The 17615-nt window shown below is 33.2% G+C and overlaps 2 protein-coding genes across 5 annotated transcripts in view; one reads left to right on the top strand and one right to left on the bottom strand.

The window, feature by feature from the left end:
• LOC130641698 (hemicentin-1-like) overlaps nucleotides 1–17615 on the bottom strand; it is a 52029-nt gene that overhangs the window by 16426 nt on the left and 17988 nt on the right. For 3 of the 4 annotated variants that reach the window (XM_057448615.1, XM_057448616.1, XM_057448617.1), the window contains exons 2-15: nucleotides 15889–16194; nucleotides 15203–15508; nucleotides 14787–15071; nucleotides 8447–8749; nucleotides 8081–8371; nucleotides 7214–7528; nucleotides 6396–6704; nucleotides 4770–5081; nucleotides 3956–4267; nucleotides 2819–3124; nucleotides 2250–2561; nucleotides 1501–1782; nucleotides 1094–1405; nucleotides 521–817 (exon numbers count right to left, since the gene is read on the bottom strand). In XM_057448615.1, the coding sequence (XP_057304598.1) occupies nucleotides 521–817; nucleotides 1094–1405; nucleotides 1501–1782; nucleotides 2250–2561; nucleotides 2819–3124; nucleotides 3956–4267; nucleotides 4770–5081; nucleotides 6396–6704; nucleotides 7214–7528; nucleotides 8081–8371; nucleotides 8447–8749; nucleotides 14787–15071; nucleotides 15203–15508; nucleotides 15889–16194 (4248 nt within the window). Of the gene's footprint in view, nucleotides 1–520; nucleotides 818–1093; nucleotides 1406–1500; nucleotides 1783–2249; nucleotides 2562–2818; nucleotides 3125–3955; nucleotides 4268–4769; nucleotides 5082–6395; nucleotides 6705–7213; nucleotides 7529–8080; nucleotides 8372–8446; nucleotides 8750–10025; nucleotides 10125–14786; nucleotides 15072–15202; nucleotides 15509–15888; nucleotides 16195–17615 lie in introns of those variants that run through there. The other variant, XM_057448618.1, reaches the window with a different exon arrangement.
• LOC130641699 (uncharacterized) lies at nucleotides 11009–11497 on the top strand. The gene has a single exon (XM_057448620.1). The coding sequence runs from the start codon at nucleotides 11009–11011 to the stop codon at nucleotides 11495–11497; it is 489 nt and encodes a 162-aa protein (XP_057304603.1).

Below are 17615 nucleotides of genomic sequence, written 5' to 3'. Positions count from 1 at the left end.
TTCTCCTTTAATAAACTTTTCCCAGGGACTTCAGAATAAACTAGCTAAAACTTTTGATGTAACTTTATATTTCTCACAAACGCATCGCTTTCGACTTATTTTAAAAATGCAACCCGACTTAAATATTTAAACGACATTCTAACATCTATGGAAGTTTTATTAAAAACAAAAAAACTCTTACATAAAGCCTTGTAGAACATTATGGTTTCGTAGGATATTATTTAAATGTAATAAGGAGTGAAAAAGTTTTTCAAAATACCCGCCTATCAAGAATACTGGTGAGGAAGATGATTTTTGAAAAGAAAAGCTATTTAAAACAGTGTCGTATGAGTATGAGATATCCATTTGTATAATCCAACGAAGAAAATAATCTTTCCGAAATAAAACACATTCTACTCAAAATAGTAGAAAAAACATCGAGAATTTCAAGATTTTTTATTAAAATTAGCTAGAAAAATTTTTAAAGGACATAGCGTGTTTTTAAAAACAGTCTAAAAAATCGTCTAAAAAACGGACTCACAGTAAACAGTAACTTGGGTTACGTTTTTGGCAGAACCAGCCACATTTGTCGCTTCGCATCTGTATACACCGGTCGAGTTGTCTTTAACCGGCTGTATGAGTAGCGTCACATTAATAGTTTCTTTGCCACTCACATGGCGTAACAGCGCATTGTTGCTGTCGTTTCGTATCTGCACGTTGTCCTTGTACCATACAATGTGGGGTAGCTCGTTACTTCTTGCAACGCATGATAAGGATAAAGTGGAATTAGTGTTTACATTGTACTGCAAATTAAGTTTGGTTAATAATTCTGGTGGATCTAGTAAGTAAAAAAATATATTTAAAAAAAATTGAGCCTTTTTTATAACTGCCCCAATTAAAGAATCGTTTTCAAAAGAAATACAGCGTGAGATTTTTTCCAGGTAAAAAAGTCTCATCCACGTATATTGGACAAAATTGTTTGCTAGACATTGTCACTTTAATACAACTAATAACTTGAATATGCACCAGACAAAAACATTCACCAGACTGAAACACCATTTTGCTCATAACAAGACTATTTGACAGTTCGAATGATATTAACTTTCTTACTTACTTAGCACCACAATCAATTCAATAGTATGATTTACCACATCCACTTTGTTAGTCGCTTTGCAAGTGTACACACCACTATGCGTATCTTTCCTAACGTCTCTAATTGATATAACAGAAGTTGCTGTTGTGAAGTACTTGGAAACATTTTCAGAGTTTATCACATTGACATTATCTCTATCAACGGCTAACTCACTGCCCTTATACAACCACAAAATACTTGAAACTGGCTCACTGGATACTCTACAGGTGAAATTCACTTTTTTGTTTTGTTCTACCGCGATGCTTGCCTGCTGGATTTGATGTGTGGGAGGAACTAAAAAGGGAATGAAAGAAGACTAAAGAGAGATTCTGCAAAGATACGGATTTACATACAGAAACTCCGTGTTAACATAAAATCCATGGACTTACATTCAACTATCACGTTGGTAATTCGACTGTTGATGCAACCTAAGAAGTTACATGCTGATGCTCTGTACTGGGCAGATTGATTCCTAAAAATTGTCCTGTTGAAGACACTAGTTTGAAAGGAGGTTCCCTCCTGACCTGTCTGCTTGACCAGTACCACTCCGTCCATCGTCCACGTAAAGTTGGAAGGAGGAACAGATGTGATACCAAAATGCAACTCAAGTCTAGAACCTTCCATGATTCGATGCATGCCACCATTCAAATTTGTTGTGATGGAAGAAGCATCTAAACAAATTGATTTCAATACAATTATAGAAAGATAACTCGAAATGTCATTACCTCAAACCATTTTCTTGGGTCCTTTGAACTTTCTTTAATATTTTCTTGAAAAAACTTTATACTCAAGAAAAGAAATGATTAGATAAAGTTAGATTATGTCTTTAGTTTGTATCAACTTAATATAATACAAATGTTGCCTTTCTTGACACAATCAATTTACCAGGACTTTCATACCCTTCGGTAACATTGCACATTTTGTCGTAGGTCTTGAAAAAATGGTTTTAACTCGAACTATTATGTCATTTTAGGTTAAATTCGACTTTACAGGACTTCCTTTAACTCTAAAATTTGTTAAGTCGAATTATTTTCCTCCGTCTCTTGGAGGTTTGAGTTGCCGGGATGCAACTGTAGATCAAAATCATAAACTAACATTAATTATCATTGAAAAAAGAAACTTGAAAGTAAACACATACACTGCACAACCAGACGTGTTTCTCTCAAAAAAATCCTGTCTCCGGAGTTACTCGCGGAACAACGATATAAACCTGCATCTCTTCTCGATATATTTTGAATCTTCAAAGTTTTCTCTACGAAGGCATCATTGCTTTTAAGAACAACATTTTGATCTTCGAAAACAAATCTACTATCAGATTGAAAGTTATCCAAAAGATTCCAACTAACGTTTGAAGCAGGATATGATCTGACTTGACAAACTAAAGACACATCACTTCCTTCAATTACTGTACGTTGCTTCTCTGTTGGAGGTGATAAGAATATAGGATTATCTAAAATGAAAGACGAGAGACTGTTATTTATCGGTAGATAAAGCCTAATAGCATTATATCTCACACTTTTAACAACAGCCATAAGCTTTTAGTTTGATTGTAAAGTTTGTGTTGATTAAAAGAATAAGAACTGGACGTGATGACTATGAAACAGATAGCTGAAATGTATAAGGTCAAAAGCTGGACAAAACAATAAAGAAACTTTATATAATTTTTTTTTCTTTCTATAAGAGGGCAAGCAATAAAATTTTACTCACATAATACTCTCAGTAGTGTTGTAGCACGGTCCATTGTCTCCTGACTTTGGTTAAGAACATTTCTTCCAAGACAACTCCAATTTCCGTAGTGACTCTGGTTAACATTTATAATTTCCAAAACAGAAATTGCAATGAAGTTCATCTCTTTCAGGTGCACACGATGCGTTGGCACCACATTAACATCGCCTTTAAACCATGATATAGTAGGTCGGGGCCATCCCTCAGCGTAGCACGACAAATTGTAACTTATGACGGACTCTTCTACTTTGGATACATTTGGTGGCCGTTGATAGATTTTAACAGGAACTAAAAAAAGATTTTTCTCAACTGCTAATAATTGATTTTGACATAACAAAACATTAAGTTGTAATGATGGAACTAGTTTACTGACTTATTTGATTAAATGTGTAGTTGTACCCTTCTACATACAGAGATCTATTCAATAATGCATTGCTTAAAGTTATTCAAATCATATAGCATCAACGCACACACAGAGCGTGCGTTATAGAGTTGTTCAACATCTGTACATATTTTTTTGCTTTTGTATTCCTTTTTATGCTAGGCTAGCTACGTTTGTGAAACTTATGAAATATGGTGTGAAATAGATGAAAATGTTTGGTGACAAAAATTTCCTTATGTTAGCATTCTGCTCATCCTTTATTTCTAAAACCACATGTTTTTCCTGCTGGCCATTATGAGTCAGTGAGATTGGTTTATGTGAGAATTTAGTTTCATAAATGCTTTCATGTATTATTCTCCATAATATTATCATTAAGACAATACAGGTAAGGTATTAAAACATATGCTTGAAACACTGATGCCATAGTAACTCCCAAAATGGGATTTCGAATTTTTTTAATGAGAAGTTGCAAAATAAAAAAATGATAAAAGTCACCATAACCTGCCAACCTAACTTATAGAAATCGTCTTAAACAATCCAAGGTGCAAACATTACAGGAACTCAAAAGTTACAAATTATATCACACTTTATTTTAGAACTTGAAAATTAGTAAATGTTTTTTTGTTTTTAATTTTTTTTTGTTTGTAGTTTATAGCTTAAATCATGGCATAAGCTATGCCATGATTTACAAACAAAAGCGATACAATAACAGAAAACATAAACCAAGCCAAACTCACATTGCACATTTAAATATGTTGGTTTCTGAAGTGTCTCACTAACAGTATTAACAGCAGAACAATTGTAGTATCCTGCATCCATTCTTGATACGTTTTGAATTTTCAACATGCGCTCTAAGATTACATGGCTACTCTCAATTTCAACAGCCTTTTGATCTCCCAAAACGAATCTTTCATTTATTGCGAAGTTAACAGGACCATCCCAACTAATGTTGGAAGCAGGATAAGATCTGACTCTACAGATCAACGATACATTACTTCCTTCAATCTCAACATACTTTTCAGGTGGGTACAATATGAAAGCTGGATCATCTAAAACCAGGAAGAAAAAAATTTAAAACGATAAAAAAAATGCATTGTGCACCTTACTAGTTCTTTCTTACTAGAGATACCTGATTAAAGTTTTCACTATTTAAAATGTTAGCAAATATTGTCAAGTACTTCAAAAGCTAGAAAAAAATTTGACAGATCCTTGTGCGTCTAAATAAAACACAAAACAGGAAACTAGCAATCTCAACTAATTCCTTTACACATAATAACAATGCAACGAGAGAAGACATTCTTTCAATATTTATTACATATTATTCGTTAAATTTTAATTTTACCTCTTTATATTACAAAAAGGTTAAAGGTGTTTTGTTGTCCCACACTTTTTGTTTTGAAACTTTAAATGTACAGATATCCCATCCCTACAGTGTTTTTCTGACAAATCTCCATCCGAAGAGTTTTTTAAGCCTCTGTAATAATATTCCACTTGCAGTACAGCAACAAGTATTTAATAGTAATTAATGTGTTTTTCTTAATAAACACTTACGTGTCACTTTCAAAAGAGTTGTGGCTGAATCAGATCTACTTTGACCACCAACAAGGGAGTTGTGAGCACGACATGTCCAGTTTCCATGGTCACTCTGTTGGACATTTTTGATTGTCAAAATAGATGAAACAGCGGAGGAGTTTAATGTTATATTCCTAATGGAGTAATTTGAAGATAAAAACATAACACCATTTTTCAACCACGATATTGTTGGTAAAGGCAATCCTGAAGCATCGCACATCATGTTGTATCCAGCATCGAATTCACTTACACGAGATACTTCTGGTGGTCGTTGATAAATTTCAACAGGATCTAGTAATTAGGAGTGAAATTATGTATAGACATTGCCCTATAATGAAGTTAAATAAAACCATGGTGTATATGCATCTTTACTTTCTTGCATTATGGTGAATAAACATGACATTGCCCAATCAGGCACACACTTAAAATATATATGTTTCCAGTAGTGGTTGGTTATAATTTTTGCAACCCAGGAAAAGAAAAAAAATCAACCTGCAATAATCTATTTTTTTATTGTTTAAAGCTGACAAAATGAAAAACGAACACAGAGAACAACCAACCTTACATGGTCTGGTTATAATTGACTTAAAGGATAAGGATAAAGGGTACAGCTTTTTAATATTTGTTTATAACAAAATTAAATGTTGAAAACTAATTCCATATACATCTGATGTTTTGAGGCAACTAAGGGTTCCGAAAATAATAAATAATGTTAAACTGACGTTGTAGAGCTTAAATAATACTGTACAATAAATCCTTGTGTGCAGACATTAAACAAGCCCTGTACAAACTTTAAACTTTTTGACATTAAGTAATATCATGACCACCAAACGTCTAGAAAGTGGGAACAAGTGCCATCTGGCTTACATACAGCGCAGTCTAGGTAGTAGTAAACCACTTGTTAGAAGTTGTGTTAAGAAGTTGGAAACAACTTGAACTTATTACTCTTTTACAAAGCCAAAGGTACTTTTTACATAGTCAAAGGTTAGTAATGGGCATAACGTAACTGCAGTTAGGGACTATCAATTATTTTTGGCTACGAGCTAGGCTTAAGACAAAGTCAACTAAGTCGAATAAGAACGTTAGCTTAATCTAGTAAAAGTAGAAGAAATGGATTATTGAAAATCAAGTTGAAAGACCATTGTCTCTAATATCAAATTCAGACAAAGCTCATTGAAAAAGTCACAGTGTATAATAATCCTTATTATGCAATTGTCTAAATACAAACAATTGTCTAAATACAAAGAGTCAACTGGCTTACCATTTTTTTAAACAACAAAACTTGATAGTGAAATTGGCTATTAGGTTTTAATTTTATTCTAATGTTGACTTATATTTACATATACTTTTTGCAGAAAATGTTTTAGGTAACTGCCATACCTTTTCTAAAAATAACACTTTTATTTCTTTTTAGTTCACAAGAAAACAGTTGTGGTGGTGTTGGTAGTGGTGGTGGCGGTGACGATGATGATGATGAATAAGTCATACCTACTAACTACTTACTACAGAAACCAATCAGACAAAAGGGCATTAAAAAAAGATATAGCCCATCCTAAACATGCCTGTACAGTAAAGAACAGTAAAGTAAAAACTATTTAGACATACAGTGCACCACCAACTCTATTTGTCGATAAACCTTTCTCTCTTCAGAGTTAATTGCAGAACAATTGTAGTATCCCGCATCCATTCTTGACACATTGTGGATATTTAATGTACGCTCTACCACAACATAGCTACTCTGGACTTCGACAAGTTTTAGATCATCCAACAAAAACCTTGGATCTATTGTAAAGTCAACAGGACCAATCCAACTTATGTTTGACGCAGGATAAGAAATAACCTGGCAAGGTAATGACACGTCACTTCCTTCAGCTACTGTACGTAGCTTCTGTGTAGAATTAAAGTCAGGCACATCTAAACGAATAAGTTGTTTAGGCTTTATTTATTTGTAGCAGAAGTACTAGTGCTGGGATTATTGTTGTTCTGTTAATTTAATTCTGTTGTGTTCCATGTCGTAAGTTAAATCGTGGAGTAGCTAAGAGTAACAAAAAACAAACAAGAGAGAGTGGAAGGAATTAAGCTTACATAAGACACGTCTAGGATTTTGTCTTAAGTGCAAAATGGCTTTAACTCATGTTTCCCGTACATAATATTGCATTTGTCTGTTTTTTTCTTTTTTACATACATTTCACATGAAGTTCAGCGTGTTTTGTTGGTTAAAATGGTGCAGCAAGAAAATATGCTGCAACCTATGTCCTTACACATGGTGCATGCACTAAGAAAAACTGCAAAAAATTTCATGCAACAATATTTATGATTAGTTTTGCTAAAGTGCACTAAAAAAGACGAAAAATAAAAAATAAACCTAGCATCACGGTGCAAATTTGTTTAACTTCCAAGAAACGCTTTAGTGTTTAACTTACATGCCACGTTCAGAAATGTCGTTGCTATGTCAAAAGTTGATTGATTCCCAACAAGAACGTTACTTGCTTGACAGCTCCAATTTGCATGGTCAATTTTATTAACTACTTTTAACTCCAAAGTAGACAAAACAGCTGAAGAATTGATTGCTACATTACGAATGCGGTACAGTTCTGTGAAACTCACTGCAACACCATTTTTTAACCACAGTATTCTTGGCTCTGGCGACCCAGATGCATAGCATGATATATTGTAATTGATGTCATTTTCGCTGGCTTGTAAAATGGCGGGTGGATACTGATAGATTTTCACAGGATCTAATAAAGTAAAAAAGGATATAATAGTTAACTAAATACTTCCTGCTTCATCCGAATAATAAATAGAGGTAGCAAAGCGAGATTTCATTTTCCCACACAGGTGTTTTTCTAAATTAATTAAAGCATCCAGTTTCTGTTATACTAATCGTTTCACCTCATTTGCATGGCTATTTAAATTAATCAGCTTTAAGTTTATTGGACCTAGTAGTCTAAAAAAGCAATTTGTGCATTTAAAGCATTTGTCATGTTGTATGGGCTACTACTAGTAGCACTACCAAATCAGTTTGTGTGTGTTGACATGTCTACATGCTATAACTACGTAATTGTGTTTTTTTCCTCAACTATGTGCAAGCAAATCTGAAGCAGACATATTCGAAATAGTAAACCAAACTGATGGAATATACCCTTCATTTCAGCAATTATTTCTTCCGTCAAATCAACCTTGACTTGGATTGCAAAAATAGACCAGACTTTACTAATATAGTTAAGACACAGTTGTTTGAGAATTGATAGCGATACATTACCAGCATATATATATAAAAAATTACTTACAGTGTATCTCTAATCTAGTTGTAAAATAATTTGAACCAGCACTGTTGCTTGCATTACATATGTAAGTCCCAGCGTCATTAAAAGAAGCCTGTTGTAGCCTCAAAATGCTTATTACTTGGCCAGTTCTATTGTCAATGTGCACATTAGTGTAGTTAAGGGTAGCATAGTTGGTTTTCTTACTCCACTTTATCGTCGGTGGCTCTTTGCCATATGCCACACATGACAAAGATTCGTTGGAGTCAAGTGCTACATATTTCACTAGTGCCGGGGTTGCAGACAATTTCGGTTTATCTAAATTAGAGCGAGATAAACAAAACAACAGCAATTTTTTAGTTTATACTAACACATCATGGTGAAAATACTTACATTTTACAGCTATGGTAGTGCTCACAGATGCTCTTAAAACTCCATTTGTCGCAACACATTCTAATACGCCTCCATCATCCTTATCAATAAAAGAGTAATCCAATCTACTTATAAAGTTCTGACCACTGCGAAACGATGTCCATCCAGCTTGCTGTTGACTTCTAATCGACCTTACAGTTAAATACCAGTAAATTATGATTGGTTCTGGGTATCCTGTAGCAATGCACTCATGTGTATGGCTTTGACCCTCTGTTAGGTTTTGCACAGGTTGCAAGAAGGAATAGTTTTTCATGCTAACATGACCTACAACAAATTAAATTGTTTTTTGACAGATATATTATTGACTGATTATACCTATAGTAATGTGTTCTCTTTCTATATTTTAATCTATTTCACATTTCAACAGCTTCAACATCAAAACAATAAATTCTCAAAGGACTTATAAAAATAGGTGAAGACATTGTTTTTAACTTTACACTTTGAGTCTAAATGACTTCACAAAGTCCTTTTTCAAAATAAAATTAAAAATAGTTTTTGTAAGTAAACGAGTAGTTAATAACATGATTAAAATATTTATCCATAACTGTTTATGTTTTATGCACCTTACACAAACACATCGTCAGTTAAAGAAAGATGACATCCTAAAAGTGGTTTTAAGAAATGACAAATCTCTTATAGTCAAATTGTTAACCAGCTCAAAGAAGATTGGAAAAAAGCCAGTCCTGGAAAATCTTAACATCAGATCGTAATGTGACATCTCTGACCTTCAAAATGACACAGCTGGACTTGTCAATCAAGACTTGTCAATCAAGAAATATCTCAAGATCATAACCATGAATTTTTCTTCAATAAATTGTATCAAGCAGAAATACAAGATGACATACTAATCGTCAATGAAAAAGAGTTGTCTTTGAAAAACCAAAGGGTGTAAGAAAAGTAGAGGATTTAAGACACCAATGTAAGTGCTTGGTGGGTTGTGACACCCAAACTTCTTGACATAAAAACAACTACTAAAGTTGACTTCGTGCGCAGGGTTTCCTGAAAGAACAATTTTTTCTGCACAGACTCACCAACTTGCTTATGAGGAAGCTTAAGTCTGGATCTTACTATCATTACTAGTTATGGTTAGGAAATTATTCAATATAGAAACAGCATTTTTTCAGGACGGCACCTTCAAAGGACAGTTTATTTACGACCTGCCATTGAAGCAAAACTAGTAAGATCTAGAAACTTTAAAATGTGTTTTTTGCATAGCAAATGCACTTAGAGAATTTTACCTATTAGAAGAACTTTCCAACCTAGGTGTTTTGTCATGCAAGTACAATAAAAAACTATTCTATTCTATTATTAAAGGACAATTTTCTGGAATACTGATTTGTCATGTTGCAACATCAGGTATGGAGGATTTTAGATTTTTTTTGACACTACTAACAACTGTATTCTAAATTGATTCCCAGCATATATCTTGCTTTACATACATTGGAATTCAGCTTTTGCGATAAGAAGATAAATCTATAGAATTATCACAATGTAACTTTGCATCTGCATTACAGCAAAACAAAATTGATAAAACTCAAACCTCTAACACCAAAAACAACTATGTACAGCTAGCGGACAACTAAACTGAGTCAGTGATTTCTCCAGACCTGATATTAGTTTTGACACCTGCCAACTCAGCACTAAAATTAAAACAGCAACTGTTGCAGATCTCCAATATGCTAACAAAATAATTCATCAAATTCATTAAAACCCCACCTTTATCACTTTTAAGCCGGTTTTCCACTAGGCGGATTATTCCGTGTGGAGCGGAGCGGCCATTGTTGTTCTTATGAAAATTCCGCCAAGGGCGTTCCGCTACGCGCGGAATTAAAAGTTGAACCGGACTCGACTTTTCCGCCACTGTATATTCCGCAAGCCAATCAAAATGCTTGATTTCCTGTGTTTTACATAAAAATTAAAATAGCTGAAAGCTGAAAGGAAATAGTGAAGCAGTAGCTGCGAATGCATCATTGTGAACCATTGTGACAAGAAAAAGTGAAATAAGATGTCTTTCGCAGAATCTAGTCAGATTTTGATGTCAAGCGCGCCAGTAGAGAGTCAAGTTACAGAATTTGACAAAGAATTGTTTATAGAGGAAGTAAGTAGAGCTTAGCTAGCTAGCTAGTTTATTTTTCTAAAGCTAAACTTGGTTTCTGTTTTTTTGTTTGCTATAATTAAATAACTATTTCTAAAACATTTGTAGGTTCGGAAATTTCCATGTCCATGGAACATTTATTCCACTGATCACAAAGACAGAAACATCAAAAATAATGCATGGCAAAAATTGGCAAGAATATTTCAAAAAGATTGTAAGTAAACCACTACTATCTCATAGCTACATATATATTTGCTGTTGTTTTTATTTTCAGAAAGAAAGTAAAATCACATAATTTTTGGAATCTGATATTAAATATATACTGTGTATATATATATGGCTTTTTATTATTTGTAGGTGAATTCCTTCAAAAACAACTAAAATATTTAAAAGACAACCTGAAAAAATGTCTCGACAGAAGAACAAGGATGACAAAATCAGGTGCAGCTGCTTCGTCGTTACCAAAATGTAACTATTTTGAACAGATGTCCTTTCTTTATGAAAGAGCACCTATGAACTTCCCAACTGAAAGCAATGTACGGATACAGAGTAAAGGAAATACAGAACAAACGTGTTCAAAGGAAAGCGTTGATCAACCCCCTGATGTAGATTTGTTCACACCGCCACAATCTCCTATGATTTTTAACAAAATTACGGACAGTGGCAGAACTACTGTCACGGCAAAGCGGGAGAAAAGAAAACGTAGTGAGAATGCAGAAGGAAATAGAATTTTGAAAGAGTTGGATGCAATAGAGAAAGAATTAAAAGCTGATGATAAAGAGGAATGTGAAGATAGTCTTTTTTGCCGTAGCCTGGTGCCCACTTTAAGAAAATTATCTCCCAAAAAGAACAAAATGGCAAAAATTAAGATTTCGCAGCTGTTGTTTGAAATTGAGTTTGATGAGGCATGTGAATAAAACTAATTTTCTCTTTAACATTTTTTATATAACATAACATTTTTTACAGTATTTGTATGGATGTACATTTTCTATAAATGTTGACATAAATTATTCAGTTTTTATTTTGTCCTGTACTATTGACAATATCCCACTGCCATTCTACTGCTCCTTCATTGTTAAAATAGCATTTAAATTCATCCCGAATTAAGGCTGCCTGTTTTGAATAATTGTTTGAACTACAATTTGTTAAGTCCTGAATACCACTGATACTTTCAGAGTCTTTTCTCCATTCACCTGGAATAATATTGTTTTGGCTTCCTCTATCAACATAGTTTTCTCGGCAGTAATTATAAGTATCATTTGCATTGGAAACAATCATTAAGTAGTTGTGTAATGCCACCACTGCTTAAGTTATTAATACAACTTTTTACTTTACTTTTGATGGGTCGGCGAAGAATTCGAAAGCGGCTTGCAGCAATTTCAAATACATTTTCTACTACTCGCCGCGCTCTTGAGAGCCTATAGTTGAATACTTCTTTTGCCAAGTTTTGAAGTGGGTACGGTTTCATCATGTGAGGTTATAGCCCAAAAGCATCATCACCTATGAAAGTAAAAGGCAACACACGATTCGACTTTGGTAGTTTTAATGCTTTTGGAATATTAAGTAGATTATTCTCAATGCTATAGCCAAGATTGCTGTTCCCATACACACTACCATCACTTTGTCTTCCTGTATCTCCAATATCTACCATTAGAATCTTATAAAGTGCACTGCACACTGCCATAAGCACAATACTGTGTTGCTTTTTATAATTAAAGAATGCTGAACCTGATCTTGCTGGGGCCTGCATCACAACGTGCTTTCCATCGATAATTCTTCCTACAACAGTTGTGCTCATTCGCAAGTTTGAGGCAATTGTCACTTGTGCATCTCCAGTAACTAAGCATCTCATAGTAACACATAATCTTTCACTTGGTTTGATCAATTCCCGCATTCTTGTTTCTTTCTTTACAACAAGGGGAGCTACCCAAGACAGTAACGTTTCCAAATCAGAAGGAGACATACGAAAGTATTGGAAAAACAGTTGATGATCATATAGCTTCAAATCCTGTATCAGTAAATGAAACTCCCCCTTCTGCTTTCGTTCTTGGTAAATTTGGCGTATCCAGAATCTTTTTTTATATTTCCTATTATTTATTTCATTTTCTAATGCCAACAATTTCAATAGTTTAACTTTTTTAAGAAGAACTAATCGGCGACTGAACTTCATGGTGTTGTTTGCATAATGGTGCCGTGCTTAGTGGAAAAATAAAATGCGTTCTGTGAGACGGAAAATATCCTCTGCGCTGAACGCTCCGCACGGAATAATTCGCCTAGTGGAAAACCAGCTTTAGTTTGATGGATGTCAACAATGTGCATTCAAAACTATTTGCAGATGCCAGTATAAAACCTATCGGTTATTATTATATTCTTCGTTTACATGCTTTGTATTCTTATGCTATATATTTAGATAAGATATATGTACTAACACATTGTACCAGCATATTGGGTTTGTTCTAAATATATATTCTATCAAAACATTCATTAACCATCTAAGTTGGATAAAAATTAAAAACAGGAATATTTGTTTAATATTCTTATAATAATATAATTCACTACTTTCGTAACATTCTAAGTAAAAATTCCTGTCTAAAATCAAAACATTCTATACAGAAATTGAAAATTCATATGGAATAAACCCTTGTAAACAAAACATTAAAAAGTTCCACACATGTGCAATTAGTTACACCAAATATTAAAGTAATGTTTTTACTAACTAGCCAAACATGACACGATCTCTGACTGAGTCTTAAAGTGAGGGAGGACATATTTGTACTATAAATTCATCGTCCTTTATTAAGTACTTTTGATAAAACTGGATATCTTATCATCGTTTTTTGTAGACAATGTAGCTAGATACTTACCTAGCTATGTGAGAAGCTTCTAGACAAATTCATCAATGCTAAATCAACTGGGTACTCAAACAGTAAAACTTTACATTGTTGTTGTTGATAGAAAGAAATGATAAAAATATCTAATGAAATGTTTTTATCAATAAAAGAAAATTTGACATTTTTCTTGGTGCGGGAAATACTAGTACAATACTATGTATACTGAGGCATTACCTGGGGCAAAAGTATAGACCAAGCTTGCAAGGTCTGTATGCTGAATTTCTTGTGAAAAGGTTTTAAAAACCAAGTTTTGTAAGAAAAAAAAACGTTTGATTTGAATTTTATTGTTTGAATTTTTTAAATAGATGTGCAAACAGAAAACTAAACATATCCGAAAACGATTTGTTGCTTATTGTGTTGATGGTTATATTAAAAACGTAGTGTACTCCATCAAATTTCTGGCTTCAACACTGATACCAAAGTACAGATAAAACACATGTTTCACAAGTCCATAGACATTAATTGGCAATCAGTTCATCAACAATAAAAGAAAATAAGGGGAGATTTATACTTTTAGATGAAGTAAAAGTATCGTGTTCGATTGTGTTTATTTATACATCAATGCATGAAAAAATTGAAAGAATTATCATCAATTAAAAATTGTCAAGTATTGTGAAACCAGTATTCAGTCAAACAAAAGTTATACACAGTTATCAAATGTAATCTTACATTCTTTATTTAATCTAGCATATCCTATTCCAAAACATCTATGATTTGGTTAACCTTTTCCTAGGTGGATAAGGAATACTTCAACAGTATTTTGAAATTAGACTAGAGATGATGTAGTGTAGTATATTGAGCTTGTAATTAGAAGGTTTCAGTTTAGAGTCCCCACTCCAGGGTCCCATTTATAATAATTGTAATTTTAAACATCTCTAAAAGCAATTTTGAACAAAGTTTTAACAGAAAATTTTGAACAGAAATGATGAAGAAACGAATGGGAAACAATTTTCCTTTACAATAAAATGATTGGAAAATTTTTCGAAAACAATTAAAGAAATTTTTTGAAAAAGAACAAACTTAATTTCGTTTAAGTTTTAGTGAAGATTGTTTGAAAAAAAAAATTACAAATTGAAACAAAATTACATTTGGGGCCAAAATTAGTCCACAGATGAAAGGCATACAATGCACCATGCAATAGAGACATGTGTATAGACCCTACTTTTACTTCATAGTTCCTTAGTCCTCTGCAAGAGAAACATAATTCAGTTGATTATTGACTTTTCGTAGCTACTAATTATTGACTTTTTGTAAATTTTAATGTTTTATTTTTTTTCGCATATCACACATAATGTTAATGATAATTAAGTCATACCTTCAATCTCAACTTTGACAGTCTTGCTCCTTACGCAACCACCAATATTACATGCTTCAACAAAATAAAAACCAGACGTATTTAACTGGATTATATTAGTTTGAGAAGTAAGGTTAGAAGTTGTAAACTGTCTTGTGGTTTTGGTCACAGGCTGTGAAATAATAATGCTGTTTCTATACCATACAAATGTTGAATTTGGAGAAGATGTAACAGAAACATTCAAAGTTAATGTGGTCTTCACTCGAAAAGGACCATCAACAAGATTATGTTGAAAATGTGGTAAACCTAACAGAACATCAAAATGAAACAATATTATTTGATTTTCAATTTATAGTAATAGAACATAGAGTAAACTCTTTTCTGATAAAGTAAGTGCCTTTGCATGCAGGTGAGAATAAAAAAGAAGTAATATTTACTGGTGCGGTACACAGTGATGGATTTTTCAACAGTGATTGGAATATTTTCAGCTATGGTATTTTGAGCTTTACATGTATAGGTTGTGAGGTCATGGTCTGTTGGATTTCTGATTACAAGTATTGATTGCGTCACGTCTGAATAAGACGTATCATTTCTTGTATATTTAACAGAAATAAAGCTTATTCTAGAAGAGCCTTTAAACCATGTAAATGTTGGCAAAGGATTTCCTCTAGCAGAACACTGCAAGACAGCCATTTCATTACCAACAACAACATATGATGTGTAGCCAACAATTTGAGCAGCATCTATAGGTAAACAGATCAAACATTAAAAGTACTGTGGTCACTAGGCTCCACTTAGATCAACACACAACACCTGTGGTAATGTGAAACCACCCCCCCCACCCCCTCAGCTTTGTACAACAGCTGTATGTGACATCTCTTAAAATTAGTACAATACAAAGTGCAAAACAACACTATTAGCCTGAGCAGCACTTTTAGTCTTAGCAACACTTTTAGTCTGAGTACCATCTTTAGCCTGTCAAACCCTGATAACTAAGCAAAGAAAAGCATATTAGTTAAAGATTGCTATACAACTATTTGCTCCTCCTTACATGATAATTGACTAATTAACAGACAGACACGACAAATAATTAATCAGATACAGTTTTACAGATTATACTTACAGTAAACTTCAACTTCTGTGAAGAATTGTTCAGTACGCTTTATACCCTGTGCTCTGCAAGAGTAGGTGCCATTTGTCACATTTGTAGCATAATTAATTTGAAGACTACTAACATAATATCCCAAAAGAGTGTCTGATATTTCATGAACCGTAAAAAGAACCATTACATTTTGATTTATTTCCACACCATTTCTGAACCATTTAATTTGCACATTGCTGGTATCGGTGGCAACACATGTCAACATAAGACTGCCATATCTATTGACATATTCTTTTGAGGAAGGTACTCCTGTTAACACATCCAGACCTGTGTGAATAAATCATAGTTTTAATACATACAATTAAGTTTCAAAAACATGTTTAAAAATGCCAATCAAACAATTTAAAAAAGTACGTTTTAAAAAAAAAAATCAATCTGTAAGTTTTTTTGTTTCTGTTTGAGTTAACAGATTGTGAAGTTATTTTTAAGTGTGTGAAAACAAAAGTGTAATTTCAAAATGGTCACCTCAACCCTTGACAGCCTGAAACTGCTTGAATTTTTTGTATACTTAAATAAGAAAAAGAGGTGACAACAAAATAGAATTAATAATTGTTTACATAGGTTTAAATGCATGTTGAATGATTCTTATCTAAAAAATCTTGTGCACCTTTTTTATTAGTTTCACTACAAAATGGCAGTACTATAACACATTAAGTTATCATTTTCAGATAGTTCTTAGTGAAATTTCAAGTGTGTTTTTTTGGCATTAATTGGCATTACGCACATACATTTGTGTATATTGAAGCATATTTACATGCAATTAAACTTCCAACTTGTCAGTAGTTTTTATAAAACAACGCAAAATAGTAGATAAACTTTTGTAAATAAATCATTCAAGAGATTTAGGAGCCCTACACAGTATGTTGACAACTCCAGTATACAGTTTCAAGTAGAATTTGTCAAGATAACTATCAAAAGATATCATATGCCTCCAAATATTCTTTGGAAGGTAGGTTATTATTTTTATGTGAAACATTTCCATAAAGCAATATCAACATGTTGTGATTTGGTTATGTGTAAGAAGATTTTCAGTGCTATAATTTAAATCTGGTCTTTGATATTTGGTCAGCAAAAAACCTTTTTTTGTTATCGTTAAAGGCGGGGGCAAACCAACATTTCATCCAACATGCAATTTTTGTGATGTTGGATGAAATGTAGGACTGGTTTGAGTTATTTCAAAATTTTGAAAAAATTTAAAATTTTTAAAAAAGAAGAAAAAAATCATGTTGGACGATGTTGGATGAAGTTTGATCGCCGTCAAACATTTCATCCAACATTTTCGGCAAGATCAAAGGAATTCTCTATCTGAGTTGCGTAAATTTTCATGTTGGATTGGTTTGGTTTTTCATCCAACATATAAAAATCCCGCAAATTTCGATCGTTGAATTTTTGGAATGATTTTAATTTGATGCGTTTCAATAAAAATATTACGAAAAGTAAGGGCGAGACTTTCTTCTGCCAAGACTGGTCTGTGGCCACCACAGTTGCTCATCTGACCCGGTGATATATAGGATATTTCATTAAGGAGGAAATATCGAAATCCCCCACGTCCATCCGAAACACTTCCCTAAATCTGAATCTGTCTTTGATCTTCAATTCTTTAATGATATTACTAAAATATCTATTTTGTTCCCTTATCTTTATCCACTCTCTTGTTTTTCCGCGGGTTAGTTTTTCATCGTCTGAAT

Source organism: Hydractinia symbiolongicarpus, chromosome 4, assembly GCF_029227915.1.
Source record: "Hydractinia symbiolongicarpus strain clone_291-10 chromosome 4, HSymV2.1, whole genome shotgun sequence".
Lineage (NCBI taxonomy): Eukaryota > Metazoa > Cnidaria > Hydrozoa > Anthoathecata > Hydractiniidae > Hydractinia > Hydractinia symbiolongicarpus.
This window is presented reverse-complemented; position numbering and strand designations above follow the sequence as displayed.

Coding starts and splice junctions, on each gene's coding strand:
- LOC130641699 (XM_057448620.1), top strand. CDS start 11,009: ATGACAAAATCAGGTGCAGCTGCTTCGTCGTTACCAAAATGTAACTAT.